The sequence below is a fragment of the Sus scrofa genome, chromosome 4 (genome assembly GCF_054392235.1).
Source record: "Sus scrofa isolate SSC_HxYL_T2T_F1_AM1 chromosome 4, Sscrofa_HxYL_maternal_Yorkshire_Landrace_v2.0, whole genome shotgun sequence".
In the NCBI taxonomy this organism is placed as follows: domain Eukaryota; kingdom Metazoa; phylum Chordata; class Mammalia; order Artiodactyla; family Suidae; genus Sus; species Sus scrofa.
Window position 1 is genome coordinate 42,390,957 of NC_139386.1, and position 15,191 is coordinate 42,406,147.

General features: G+C 40.0%; 1 protein-coding gene across 1 annotated transcript in view; it reads left to right on the forward strand.

Moving 5' to 3' along the window:
- RAD54B (RAD54 homolog B) overlaps positions 1-9,168 on the forward strand; it is a 119,870-nt gene extending 110,702 nt beyond the window's left edge. Inside the window, 3 exon segments of the mRNA XM_021089101.2 lie at positions 686-752; positions 1,411-1,608; positions 8,734-9,168. Coding sequence (XP_020944760.2) covers positions 686-752; positions 1,411-1,608; positions 8,734-8,951 — 483 coding nt within the window. The 3' untranslated portion in view covers positions 8,952-9,168.
- The last annotated feature ends 6,023 nt before the right edge of the window (positions 9,169-15,191 follow it).

Genomic DNA, 15,191 nt, shown 5'->3' on the forward strand with positions numbered 1-15,191 from the left:
TTACGGTATCATTGCTAAAAATCCTGAAACCACAGGGATCCATCTAGAGCCAGAGCTGATTGCAGGTATCCTGGGATTCCTTATGGGTGAATCATTAGCTACTTGGACTGAGAATAAACCCTCCATGCCCAAGCTCTGCTTGGTTCTTTGTATTCTTGCTGTCCAAGTGCACTGTGCCAGTTTTTGATTCAGACAGACCCTCTCACTGTTGCTTGGCACCTATGGTTACTTTCCACACAGGGAGTGTTCATCCATCCCTTTCTTTATCCCAGGGGAAAAAAAATGAAGTGGAGAATGCCTGGGCTTTGTTTTTCTAAGCTATAAGTGAAATGTGGAATTCCTAATATCTTTTTTTTTCACTTTTTAGGGCCGTACCCACGGCACATGGAGGACCCCAGGCTAGGGGTCAAATGGGAGCTGTAACCGCTGGCCTATGCCACAGACACAGCCACGCAGGATCCGAGTCGGGTCTGTGACCTACACCAAAGCTCACAGCAACACGGGATCCTTAACCTGCTGAGCGAGGCCAGGGATTGAACATGCAGCCTCATGGTTCCTGGTCGGATTCATTTACACTGCACCACAACGGGAATTCCTAATCTTAAACATATTCATGCAAGTTGCTTATGTGGGAAGGGTTATTAATTTCTACTGTACTCTCAGAATTCTCATTTCTTTTCTATAGGCAATGTCTAGAGTATGGAGAGATGGTCAGAAACATCCCGTACATATTTATAGACTCCTAACCACAGGTAATAACCCTTTAGTATGACCAAAAAAAATGTATTTCCTTTGAATAATTAAAAAAAATTTTGTGGCACAGTGGGATAATGCTCTGGCTTGTCTCTGTGGCATTACCAATTCCATCCCTTACCTGGAGCAGTGGGGCTGTGGCCTAGGTCATAGGTCACATCCACCAGATGTGGCTTGGATTCGTCCCTGGCCTGGGAACTTCCATATGCCATGGGTGTGGCTGAAAAAAAAACTTGTTTTTGTTAATCTGTGCTTTGGCATCAAGAATGTTATTATTGGAGTTCCCGTCGTGGAGCAGTGGTTAACGAATCCGACTAGGAACCATGAGGTTGCGGGTTCGGTCCCTGCCCTTGCTCAGTGGGTTAAGGGTCCGGCGTTGCCGTGAGCTGTGGTGTAGGTCTCAGACGAGGCTCGGATCCCTCGTTGCTGTGGGTCTGGCGTAGGCCAGTGGCTACAGCTCTGATTCAACCCCTAGCCTGGGAACCTCCATATGCCGTGGGAGCGGCCCAAGAAATAGCAAAAAAAAGACAAAAAAAAAAAAAAAAAAAAAAAGAATGTTATTATTTTGTTGAGTAGTATGCTAATAAACATGCTTTACCCTACAAAAATAACAGATGTAAATATCTGGAGGAAATCTAATAAATGTTTTCTCTTCAGGAACAATAGAAGAAAAGATCTATCAAAGGCAGATCAGTAAGCAAGATCTTTCTGGGGCAGTTGTGGACCTAACCAAGACATCGGATCATATTCAGTTTTCAGTTGAGGAACTTAAAAATTTGTTCACATTACACGAAAATTCACATTGTGTTACTCACGACCTGCTTGACTGTGAATGTACAGGAGAAAACCATCCAGGTTAGTTGTATTTTAATTCTGTTATGATGGTAAAGTTAATTTGTCTCTCTCTCGTAGTTAAAGATATTTAAATATGGTATAATTATATTTACCATTTGTATATGTTAGTTTTCTTTTTTCCTTAGGTCATGGAGCAGCTGCTCCATGGGTATTGGAGAAAATTTTAATTAGAACCTTCTTACTTTTCTTTTTTTGTTTGTTTTTTTTTTTTTTTTTTTGTCTTTTTGCCTTTTCTAGGGCCACTTCCACGGCATATGGAGGTTCCCAGGCTAGGGGTCTAATCAGAGCTGTAGCCGCTGGCCTATACCACAACCACACAACTCGGGATCCGAGCCACGTCTGCAACCTACACCACAGCTCACGGCAATGCCAGATCCTTAACCCACTGACCGAGGCCATGGATCGAACCCGCAACCTCATGGTTCCTAGTTGGATTCGTTAACCATTGCGCCACGACAGGAACTCCAGAACCTTCTTACTTTTCATACTTTAGCTTCTTATATCCAAATCAGTTGTGAAAAAATTGACTTATTTAGTAAAATCTTTCAAATCCTGACAATAATGACTTTAGAATTAGAAAAATTTTTGGTAAAAACCACCACACTTGTGGTTCCCAGGCTAGGGGTCAAATCAGAGCTGTGGCTGCTGGCCTGCACCACAACCATAGCTACGCCAGATCCAAGCAGAGTCTGCAACCTACACCACAGCTCATGGCAACGTAGGATCCTTGACCCACTAAGTGAGGCCAGGGATCGAACCTGTGTCATGGATTCTACTCAAATTTGTTTCTGCTGAGCCATGACAGGAACTCCTTTTTTTTTGAGAAATGTTTTTAATCCTTATTTTTGTTTCATAAAAAGGATACACTTGACAGAATAATCCTACTCTTTGTTTATATTGTATAGAACTTAGAAGGGGTTATACTTTCTGTGGTGGTGACACAGGACGCCATACTTCTTAGTACTTCACACCGTTCAGCTAGGAACCGGGTCAGGAGTAGAACTTGAGCAGGCATTGCCCAGTAGTTGAAAGTCACTTGGTAAGTTAAATTGAGATAGGTTTAAGAAGTGAAACTGGGAGTTCCTGCTGTGGTACAACATGAGTAACATCTCTGTAGCACCAGGATGCAGGTTTGATCTCTGGCCTGGCACAGTGGGTTAAAGGAGCCGGTGTTGCTGCAACTGCAGTATAGGTGCCAACTGCAGCTGGGGTCTGATCCCTGGCCCAGGAACTCCATATGTGGTGGAGCAGTCAAAAGAGGGAAAAAAAAAAAAAAAAAAGAGAAGAAGTGAAACTGTGCAAGACTAACATGAGAGAATTTATATTTTATGTGAGCCACATTGATTTCCTCTGTTGTATGTTTTTTCCATTTTAGTAATTTCTGCTCTTATTATTTCTTTTCTTCCTTGTATTTATCTGATGTTCTTTTTCTTATTTTTTTCAAGTTGCAACCTTAGCTTAATGGTTTTCGTTCTTTTCCAAAATGGGTATTTAAGGCTGTATATTTTCCTCTAAGATGAATCTCATAATTTTGATATGCAGTCTTTTTATTATTCAGTTCTAAGTATTTTTTATTTTCCACTAGGAGTTCTTCTTTGGCTCATGAGGTATTTAAAATGTATTTTAGTTTTTGTTATTGAAAACTAACAAAAAGTTTTTGTTATTTGTGTAGCCACAAATATAGTCTGCGTGATACTGATCCTTCGGTAACTATAAAGACTTGGTGCAGTGGCCCAGTATGTGGTCATTGTAAATGTTTCTCTTGTGCATGAAAACCATGTGTATTCTCTTAATTACTTAGTTTAGAGTTCTGCCGTATTAGTCATATTTTCTGTTACCAAATTAGTTTATTTTCTTATCTTAAAAATTTACATAAATTGGTAATATATTTACATTTCTGAACTATTTAAAAATATAAAATGTATAGGGTGAAAACTCTTTCTCCCATAATGCCCTCATCTGCCTACTTTCTAGCCCTGCTACTCCATTAGAAGCCATTATTAGTTTTTTTTGTATCCTTTCAGGTATGTTTTTATGCATATGCAAGGAACTCTGAATAAAGAATCTTGCCCGGTTCCCTCCTCCCCCTCATAAAGGGTAGTGTAGTTTGTGTATAGTTGTGTACCTTTTTCATTTAATAGTGTATCTTGAGATCTTTCCATATCATGAGAGAATTTCTTCATTCTTCTTTTTCCTCTTCACCTCTGTAATCCTCCATTGTGTGACTAGACCATAATTTATTCATCTGACCCCACAGGTGTATAATTAGGTTCTGTCCAGTCAGTATATATCTTTATTCATACATCTTTTTCATATATTTAAATATGTCTATAAGGTAAATTGTCAGTGTTGCTGGGTCAGAGAGTAAGTGCCTTTGTAATTGTGCTAGATCTTGCTAGGTGCTCTCCATTGGAAGTCATTTATACCCCAGCAACAATATACAGCTTTTCCAATTTAGGAATCCCAAATGTTTGGAACCTGACAGTAAAAAAAGTGTTATGTTGGTCTAGTTTTATTTATTTATTTATTTATTTATTATGGCTGCAGACACGGCATATGGAAGTTCCTAGTCCAGGGATTGAATTTGAGCCACAGCTGTTACCTATTCTGCAGCTGTGTCAACAGTGCTCAATCCTTTAACCCACTGTGCTGGGCCAGGGATGGAACCTGTGCCTCCAGCAGAGACCCAAACCACTGCAGTCAGATTCTTGACCCATTGTACCACAGTGGGAACTCCATGGTCTAGTTTTAATGTAATTTTCCTTTATTATGAGTGAAGTTGAGTATATTTTCCTACGGTTAAGATCTGTATTTCCTTTATGTGAATCATCTGCTCTTATTATTTGCCCATTTTTCTATTAATAACCTAATTCTTTGTTAGACATATCTGTTATTGAAAGAAATGTGTTAATGTCTTACAGTATGATAGTGGATTTTTCAGTTTTTTGTTATTCTATCAATTTTTGCTTTACACATTTTATATCTTTGTGAAAATTTTTATTATTGTTTATTTATTTTATTATTATTAGTGTTGCTTTATCCCTAATGTCTTTTGCTTTCATTTGTCTTAATATATTACACTGACTTTATTATTGTTAGTATTTGCCTGTTAACACCTTTCCCCATTCTTTTACCTTAAATTTTTCTGTGTCCTTATGTTCTAGATATCTCTTATGTGAATAGCATGAGGCTGAATTTTCTTTTTTATCCAGTCTGATGTTCTTTTTTTAACTAGAACATTTGTTCTGTTTATGTTAATTATAATTATTGATATATTTTGATTCGTTGCTACTGTCCTTTCCTGTTCTGGTTTCCACCCCCCCAAAAGGGCCTATTAGTGGTTAAGTCAGTCTTTGATTTTTCAGTGTATTTGTTTTTTCTTTCTCTCAAATACTGTCTTTGTTGGCTATGCGATTCTAGTTGAAAGAGTACTTACTGGTCAGTACTTTCGAGGTATTCTGCTATCTTCCAGATTCTCAAAACAATCCGGCCATCTCATTACATTTTATGATCATTACCTTGAACTTTTTTTTTTTTTTTTTTAGAGCAGCAGTTGTGGCCTATGAGAGTTCTCAGGCTAGGGGTTGAATCGGAACTGCAGCTGCAGGCCTACACCACAGCCACAGCAATGCCAGATCCAAGCTACATCTATGACCTACACCACAGATTATAGCAATGCTGGATCCTTAACCCACTGAGCATGGCCAGGGATCAACTTGCATTCCTCATGGATACTAATTGGGTTCCTTTCTGCTGAGCCACAATGGGAACTCCAGAACTCTTTATTGGGTAAACTGCTTATCTATCTCTGCTTCTCTTAGTATGTCTCCTGGAGTTTTGTCTTATTCCTTTGTTTGGAACATATTCCTCTGTCTCCTCATTTTGCCTGATTATCTGTGTTTATTGGAGAAGCAGCCTCATGTGGGAGACATCCAGTGGGGCCAGGCATAGCTGTATGCTCCTAAGGGTGCTCCCATGTGGGCTGCGTGGTCCCTTCTGCTGTGGTGGAGCAGACCAACGTGGGTACCCTGACCGGTGGGGTTGGCCCCTGGCCTTGTTGGCTGCCAGGTTTGCTTCTTGCGGTGGTGATTGGTGGTGCTGGGTCCTGGTGCAGCTGACTATGTGGCCCAGTAGATCCTAGAGCTGGTGGGTGGGACCAGGTTCCTGCTTGTCCAGTTGCTCAGCACATGGTTCCTGGGATTGATATTGGTCTTCTGGTGGGCAGTTAAGCCCCTGGTTCTAACTGGCTAGAGGGTGGACTCCAGAATAGTGCCCACTAGCACCAGTGTCCTTGTGGAAGATGTAGCTCCCCCAGATGGCTGCCATCAGCATCTTTGTTTGTATGGGGAATCCAGTTACTTCCTGCTTCTCCAGGAGGCTTTTCAAGATTAGCAAGTGGGTCTGACCTAGGTTCTTTTGTTTAAAAATTTTTTTTAATTTAATTTGATTTTGTAATTTGGGAAATTTATAGTTCATTTGCAATGTTGTGTTAATTTCTTTTGTATAGCAAAGTGACTCAGTCATACACACACACACACACACACATATACGTTCCCTTTCTTATATTATTTTCCATCATGGGCTATCCCAGGATATTGGATATAGTTCCCTCGACTATACAGTAGGACCTTATTTATCTGTTCTAAATGTAATCATTTGCATCTAATAAGCCCAAACTCCTGGTCCATCCTACCCTCCTCCCCCTTGGCAAACATAAGTCTGTTTACTATGTCTGTGAGTCTGTTTCTGATTTGTGGATGGGTTCATTTGTGCTATATTTTAGATTCCACATATAAGAGGTATTATACAGTATTTGTTTTTTCTCCTTCTGGCTTACTTCACTTGGTATGAGAATCTCTACAAAGCATCCATGTTGCTGCAAATGGCATTATTTCATTCTTTTTTATGACTGAGTAGCATTCCATTTCATACATGTAACATATCTTCTTAATCCATTCATCTGTTGATGGACATTTAGGTTGTTTCCAGGTCTTGGCTATTGTGAGTAGTGCTGTTATGATACAGGGGGTGCACATATCTTTTTGAATTATAGTTTTGTTCGGATATATGCCCAGGAGTGGGATTGCTGGAGCATATGATAATTCTTTTTTTTTTTTTTTTTTTTTTTGTCTTGTTGTTGTTGTTGTTGTTGTTGCTATTTCTTGGGCCGCTCCCACGGCATATGGAGGTTCCCAGGCTAGGGGTTGAATCGGAGCTGTAGCCACCGGCCTATGCCAGAGCCACAGCAACGCGGGATCCGAGCCGCGTCTGCAACCTACACCACAGCTCACGGCAACGCCGGATCGTTAACCCACTGAGCAAGGGCAGGGATCAAACCCGCAACCTCATGGTTCCTAGTCGGATTCGTTAACCACTGCGCCACGACGGGAACTCCTGATAATTCTATTTTTAGTTTTCTGAGGAACCTCCATACTATTCTATATACTATATACTATATACCATTCTATAGTGGTTGTACCAATTTACATTCCCACCAACAGTGTAGGAGGGTTCCCTTTTCTCCACACTCTTTCCAGCATTTGCTATTTGTGGACTTATTAAGGATGGTCATTTTGACTGGTGTGAGGTGGTACCTCAGTCCAGGTTCTTTTCAAATTACTGCTTCTGCCCTGGGACTTGGAGCTTGTGATTTTGCATGAGCCCTTCAAGTGTGGAGTATCTTTTTCCTACAGTCCTCTGGTTTTCCTATGCAAGTCCCCCTGGCTCCTTGGGGAGAACCTCTGCAATTGTGATTGTCTTCCCATTTGTGTGTTACCTGCACAGGGATGTGGGTCTTGACTGAATCTCTGCCACTCCTACTCACATCGTTTCTGGTCTTTCTTTTTATTGTTAGTTGCAGAAAATCTTTTCTGTTAGTCTTCACGTCATTCTCATAGAAAATTGCTCTGTAAATGGTTGTAATTTTGGTGCCCGTGGAGGTGAGCTCAGGGTCTTCCTATTTTGCCAATGTGGCCACACTCTCCTCCTTCAGACCTTAATAAAACAGGTCACCTTCTCTTGTTATACATGCTCGTAGTCCCCTGTGTCTTAGCTTCATACCCTTAGCTCTATTTGTAATATAGCTTCATAATTCCTTAGCTTCAATTTTTTTTTTTTTGCTTTTTTTTTTAGGGTCACACCTGTGGCATATGGGGGTTCCCAGGCCAGGGGTCCAATCAGAGCTACAGATGCTGGCCTACACCACAGCCACAGACACATCAGATCTGAGTGGCGTCTGCAACCTACACCACAGCCCATAGCAATGACAGATCCTTAACCCACTGAGTGAGGCCAGGGATCGAACATGCAGCCTCATGGTTCCTAGTTGGATTTGTTTCTGCTGTGTCACAACGGGAACTCCCTTAGCTTCAATTTTGAAATCTAGAATGCTTGAAAGACCACAGATATTTTTTCCTTTGTAAGTTTACAACAATCTTATTTGGTGGCAGAAACCTTAGCTAAAATTTTGTGAATTTATCAGTTGTCTTTAATCTATTTCATAGAACGATTCTTGCTGCAGAATATTAATGAGTTTGATTGTAGAATGTTATCCCACAATGTTCCAGTTATATTCTGAATTTGGAAATGTATCTGACCTCAAAGACTTTAGATAAGGAATTGTGAACCTGTAATACATCTCTTTGGAAGATTGTTTTGTTTTGTTTTAGGGCTTCACTTGAGGCATATGGAGGTTCCCAGGCTAGGGGTCCAAACGGCAATGCCACAGCTCACGGCAATGCCAGATCCTTAACCCACTGAGCGAGGCCAGGGATCAAACCTGCGTCCTCATGGATACTAGTTGGGTTCATTAGCCACTGAGCCACAACAGGAACTCCTGATTATTTTGTTTAATGTGTATTTCTCCCGATAGGCCATAAGGTCCTTGAAATTGGAAATTGTATCTATTTTTGTTCAGCATTTTGTTACCCATTACTTATACACACTTAGTAAATAATTTGTAAATATTTATAGAAAGAATGAATTAATTGAATTTATTTATTTGAACATGAACCATGGTGATCAAATGTAATAAGTCATATAAACTCATTATATAATAAAACAAGTGTTTTACATAATAGGATATTGATTGGCCTAAGCATTTTCTCATTGCTTTACTTATTTCAGGTGATTCATTGGAAAAATTCCCTCTCTCTAGAACTTGTCAACTTGGTCCACATCAACAGAAGTCTAACTCCCTGAAACCTCTCTCCATGTCACAGCTGAAGCAGTGGAAACATTTTTCTGGAGATCATTTAAATCTTTCAGATCCTTTTCTTGAAAGAATAAGAGGGAATATGTCATTCTTTTTTCAGAATATAACCAATCAAACAACTGCTACATAATGAAATATTACTTTATGATATTACTATTCTCCTCCCTTAAAAAAAAAATCTTCTAAGCAAATGTAATTTTGGGAAACAAAAGAATTATTTTAATAATAACATATTTTGTTGCAAAATATGTCATAGTTTTGATACAATAGTCAAAGCTATTGAGTTGTTTAATTTTTTGTATATATTCTTAAATATTAAGCATTAAAGATATACTTCTGTCATCCTATAATTTTTTATTAATAATTCCATAATTAATGTACTTTTATTAATATTTTCTAAGGACTTTTCTTAAGGACCATTAAAAGGTAAAATATCTTTGGAAAATCTAATCTGATAAGGATTAGAGATGTGTGAGACAATTAAAAAACTTGGTAAATTTAAACTGTAGCTCAAGGGAGAGAGAGAATCAGAGACTAGGATTGCAAATGCTGAAGATGTTGGATGTAATAGTTGCTGCAGGGTAGTCTGAGTGAGAATGGTCTGTAGGTTCTGGCAGGACAGAGACAAGTACTGGACACTTCAAAGCACTGGTTTCCAGTCTGGGACCTCAGACTCCTGGGGGAGTGACATGCATTCTATAAAGCTGTGTCTACCAAGCACCAAGCATTGTTTGTGGTTCAACTACTATCGTGTTGAAGGTTTCTGTAGTAATTTTTTTTTTTTGTCTTTTAGGGCTGCACCCGTGGCACATGGACATTCCTAGGCTGGGGTCGAATTGGAGCTGCAGCTTCTGGCCTACACCACAGCCGGATCCTTAACCTACTGAGTGAGGCCAGGGATTTTTAGGATGTACTGCTCAGATTGTACCTTTTGGGACCAAGGTGCTCTTTTACACAGCTATTGGGAGTGTCACCTATGACCACTTATAGCCAACTCTCTCCCTGAGAATAGCCCACAGCTGAAAGGAGCTGCTTCAGCCAAGGTTACCCCTCTCCCCTGGGGGGCTGGCATCCACTGATTTCTTGATACAGGGTGGAAAGGCCCAGCCTGACTGCCTCGATTTGGGACAACCCTTCAGGACCATTCCTGCTCCAGAGCTCCTCAGTTGGGGTTATGTTTTAGCTTCATTGCAGTTCAGCTTGTGTCTCTGTCCAGGCCTGCTTCCCTCACTGCCCTATAGATGTCATTCCCAAGAGCATTGCCAGCAAACTCCCTGGTACAAATCTGCTTCAGTCTATTTTCCAGGAAACCTGACCTAAGGCATTACCTGCAGGGATGATGTCACCGAGGAATAGCATTTTAATAGTTATAATCACTGGCATCTGATTGGAAACATTTGTTGTCAGAATAATCATTGAATGGAATGAGGTGATAATATGAAAAATTTTTTTTTCTTTGTCTTTTTAGGGCTGCACCTGTGGCATATGGAGGTTCCCAGGCTAAGGATCAATTTGGAGTTGTAGCTGCTGGCCTATACCACAGCTCACAGCAACACTGGATCCTTAACCCACTGAGCGAGGCTAGGGATCAAACCTGCGTCCTCATGGGTCCTAGTCAGATTCATTTTCACTGAGCCATGATTGCAACTCCTGAAAAAAATTTTTTTCAAGTATTATAAGCCTTGCTTTATACGACATTTAAAAAATAGATCATGTCAAAGTGAATTACTGTTTGTACGTTCCCAGTGTTTTACAATCATCAAATCAGAGCTGCAGCTGCTGGCCTATGCCACAGCCACAGGGGTTAAGGAGTAGTTGGATTCTGGATATTTTTGAGGGTGGAGCCAACAAGATATCTGAATGGATTGAATGTAAAGTATAAGAAACGGAGAAAAATCAAGAATGACTTTGGTGCATTTCCCATTGTGTTCCGCGGTAATGAACCTGACCAGTGTCCATGATGATGCGGGTTCAATCCCTGGCCTTAAAAAGACAGGAAAAAAAAAAGTCTTTGGAATCATTTGGAATAATCCAAGTCTTTTTGGCCTGAGCCGAAGGAGAAATGGGGTTGCCAATAACTGAGATGGGCAGTACTGTGAGAGGAGAGGTTTGTGTGGAAAAAGCCACAGGTTGAGATTTGCTTCTGTCAAGTTTGGTACGCCTGTTAGATATCCAGTGGAGATATCAATAAGCAGTATTATATATGAGTTGAATTCAGAAGCACTGGTGAAGGCTGGAGATAAATTTGGGTTTTGTCAGCATATAGATGGTATTTAATAAAGTCATGAGAGTGGATGATATTACTAGGTAGTAAATGTAGCTGCAAAAGAGATAAAATAAATATTATAGCGATAAAAGAATAATGACTACCATTTATTAAATGTTTATTACTGTGTTCTAAATGCAAATTCTTTGCATGTATTAGCGATCTATGGGATAGGGTTAGTATTGTCTTAGATGAACTGAGTTTTCCAATCTGTTCAATAATATGTCCAAAGGTAGTTATGAAACTTAAATGAAGTTTCATGGCCAGAGAGGTATAGAAATCTTTTTCATTTTTTATTTTTTGTTGAAATGTAGTTGATTCAAAGGGTTATGTTAGTTTTAGTTGTACATACACACATATATATTCTTTTTCAGATTCTTTTACAAGATTTTGAATATAGTCCCCCATGCTATACAGTAAATCCTTGTTGTTTATCTGTTTGTTTTATATATAGTTGTGTGTATCTGTTAATCCCAAACTCTTAATTTATCCCTTCCCCCCTTCCTCTTTGGTAACCTTAAGATTGTTTTCTGTGTCTGTGGAGAAATATTATCTTGACTGCTTGCATGAGAATTCCTTTTAGGAATTCCTGTCATGGCTCAGTGGTAACCAACCCAACTAGTATCCATGAGGACGCAGGTTCGATCTCTGGCCTCACTCAGTGGGTTATAAGCTGTGGAGTAGGTCGCAGATGCAGCTCAGATCTGGCATTCCTGTGACTGTGGTTTAGGCCAGCAGCCGAAGCTCCAATTTGACCCCTAGCCTGGGAACTTCCATATACTGCAGGTGCAGCCCTAAAGAGAAAAGAAGAAGAAGAAAAAAAGAATTTTAGTCTTTATTTTGAAAAACACCTATTAAAACTTGGGTGAGACTTTTAAGACCTTGGGTATCTGTTACTGTCAAAGTATAATAGAGGAAGAAAATTTTGGAATTTTAGAGACAGTCCAAGAGGAAAGAGTGAGGAGAGAGAAAAATGAGAATATAGAGGGAAGCTGAGTCTAGGTTAGATAAGAGAAACTCCCCTTGATGGGAAGCAGGGAGGATGTTTGAATTATAATTGTTCTCCATTTGGTTGTTTGCTAAGTAGTGTAAAAATTTATGCTGGTGTCATCTTTGCCTCACCCTGAAATCTTGCCAGAATTTCAGAAGAAAGGCTGAGTTTGGTGACATGGGACAAAGATAGTGTGCATAACACTGGAGCCCAGAGGCTGAGAAGTACAGATGATGGTCGGCCCTTGGGAATCCAGGAAGGGTTTTAAACTCTTGACAGGCCAGGCTTTTGTGGGGGTTCACACTCTCTGAATACACATGTTAAAGGGTAGCCACTTAACATCTGGGTTGCACATACAAAGCACCTTTTCTGCGGTAGATGCTCAATAATATACATATATATATATATTCTTATTATATATAAGAATCTGTCTATTGCTTATGCTCCTAGTCCATAGCTCTGCTCTGTAGCACTTAACATCGTTTGTAATTGTTTATTTACCTGGCTCCCTCTCACCTTAGGCGGAATTCTTTGAGGATAGGGATTTTATTTCATCCTAGTATCTCAGGAGCTTGTATGATCTCTGGCACAAAAAAAGCTATTTTTAAGTAAGAAATGAATTAATGAATGAGATTTTTTTCCCCTTTAACCGTTATGATCGGGTTCCTTGCTCAGAGTTTCAAGGTATTTTTTAAGCCAACTGCTGAGTGTGGAGCTGTGCTGGACACTGAAGAAAGCAGAGCCAGTGGTTTTTCCTTACCTTTCTGGCAGCATAGTGACTTACTTTTTTGCTTCCATGATTTCTATCAGTCTGCTGCACAAGCTGACAAAAGCTGTCAGTGAGATGGGTACTGTTTGAGTCACATACATAATTTATTTCTGATAACATGGATACACCTTTGACACGTCTTCATGTAAAAATCTTTCTCTAAATGATAGCATAAATACATTTTAATCACGTTCTCATTAGGACTAAATCACTAATGACGAATTAAAATGTGGGCAGCTCTAATCTACAGAATTCAATTTCCTGACAGCCTATCCATCCATTTAACAGGGTGTTTGATAAAGGAACAAGTCAAAAAACCCTCCTGTCATTTAGTTTGAGTGGTGCAATCATGGCCTGTGTCCCACTGCCTGGCAACTTCAGTGTCTTGTAACATTAATGTGGCAAGATTGAAATTCTATGGTGCACAGCAAACAATATGCATAACCAGCAGATGGCACTGTTTCTCTGAATTGGTTCCAAATTAGTACATTGGATCCTAGAGGGGTTTGTAGACCTGTTATTTTTGTAGGAAAGAAGGACTCAACAAAGGGATATTATTTTCTCTTCTCTTACCCTGTGTGACACAAGTTGTTGTTTTTGTTGTTGTTGTTTGTTTTGGTTTAGAATAGTTTCCTCTGACCCACTTCTAGAACTGACCTGGGTTCTTTTCCTCAAGTCATTGCAAACTTCCATCCCTAATAGCCTTTGTAATCCACAAAATCAACACCAGCTCAGCATACAGCTTTTATAATAATAATAAAAAAAAAACGGTGGGAAAGAAATCCTTATTGATGCAGACAGAATGGTTTATGGGAGTTTATTACACTTACCTGAACACCTGAAGGGTTAAATGTTACATTCCTTTATTTTTATTTTTGGAAGAAATGTCAGCAAATACTGAAGATATTTTTGAGTAGTTTTAAATATGTATGTCACAGGTAAGGACATAGCCTGGGGTGGGAGAGAAACTCATTTCAACATCTTATCCCTCATCTTTGCCGTTGTCTTTATCTTAATGGAAATATTTGGTCCACGTGGATGTTCATACTGTCACAGAATAGTATAGAGATGATGCTCTACAACTGATGCAGTCGATGTGATTGCACTGCTCAGTCTGCTCAGGTTGCTCAGTTTGACAAACTCACAAGACACAGGAGGCTGCATCCAGCTTTAGGTTTGCTTATCAATGTGATGGGTAACGAGAATGCATGTATTGCAAAATCAGAGCAGAGGTTTCCTGACTCCAGGCAAGGCTTCCAAATGTCCCTGTCACTCTGCACTTGGGGTACACAGGGTCATGGGAGATAAGACTGAAGGTGTGGACAAACCTCAGTTACTGGGAGCCATCAGTGCTGGGTCCTTCAGCCTTTATACCTTGTGAAATATCTCTTTCACTAACAACAACAGCTGAGTTGATGGACTTGGCTTGAGGTCTGTTACTCAAGTGAGCTTAATTCAGAACTCTATCCTGACTGGGAGGAAATGTTCCCCTGGAAAAGCTTTGTGGTTTTTTTTTTTTTTTTTTTTTTTTTTTTTGGTCTTTTTGCCATTTCTTGAGCCGCTCCCGTGGCATATGGAGGTTCCCAGGCTAGGGGTCTAATTGGAGCTGCAGCCACTGGCCTACACCAGAACCACAGCAATGCGGGATCCGAGCCATGTCTGCAACCCACACCACAGCTCATGGCAATGCCAGATCCTTAACCCATCAAGCAAGGCCAGGGATTGAACCAGCATCCTCATAGTTCCTAGTTGGACTCGTTAACCACTGTGCCACGACGGGAACTCCAAGAGCTTGTGTTTTTATAAGCAGGTGCAAGGCTCTTTTCAAGGAGGAAGAATGTGGGACATGTGAAATAATATTCACATAACATAAAATTCACCATTAAAAATAATTTATTGGGTTGAAGCTCACATAACATAAAATGAATCCTTTTAAAGTGAATAATTCATGGCATTTATTAAAAACATCTTGCCACCACCACTCTCTTATTCTAGAATATGTTCGTCACCCAAGAAAAGAAATACCGTGCCTATAAGGATTATTCCCAGTGCTAGACCATTCTGGTCTCTTCTCATGCTCTGAATCAGTAGAAAGGGAAGGAGAGGGGTTGAACATTTGTGGTCCGAAGGGCTGGCAGTGGGAGGAGAGGAGGAATGGGGAGTGGTGTGCTGAGCAAGGCCTCCTGTTTGACTACTCTGGTCCCTCAACCCACCTTCCAGCCATCGACAAACAAGCTCTAGTGGTTTTTAGTGCAGGTTTATTTTATCTTTACATTTGCATTAGCATTCTCTAGAGAAACAAAGTCAACAGGGGATCAGTTTGTCTGTTATCTATTTATCTATC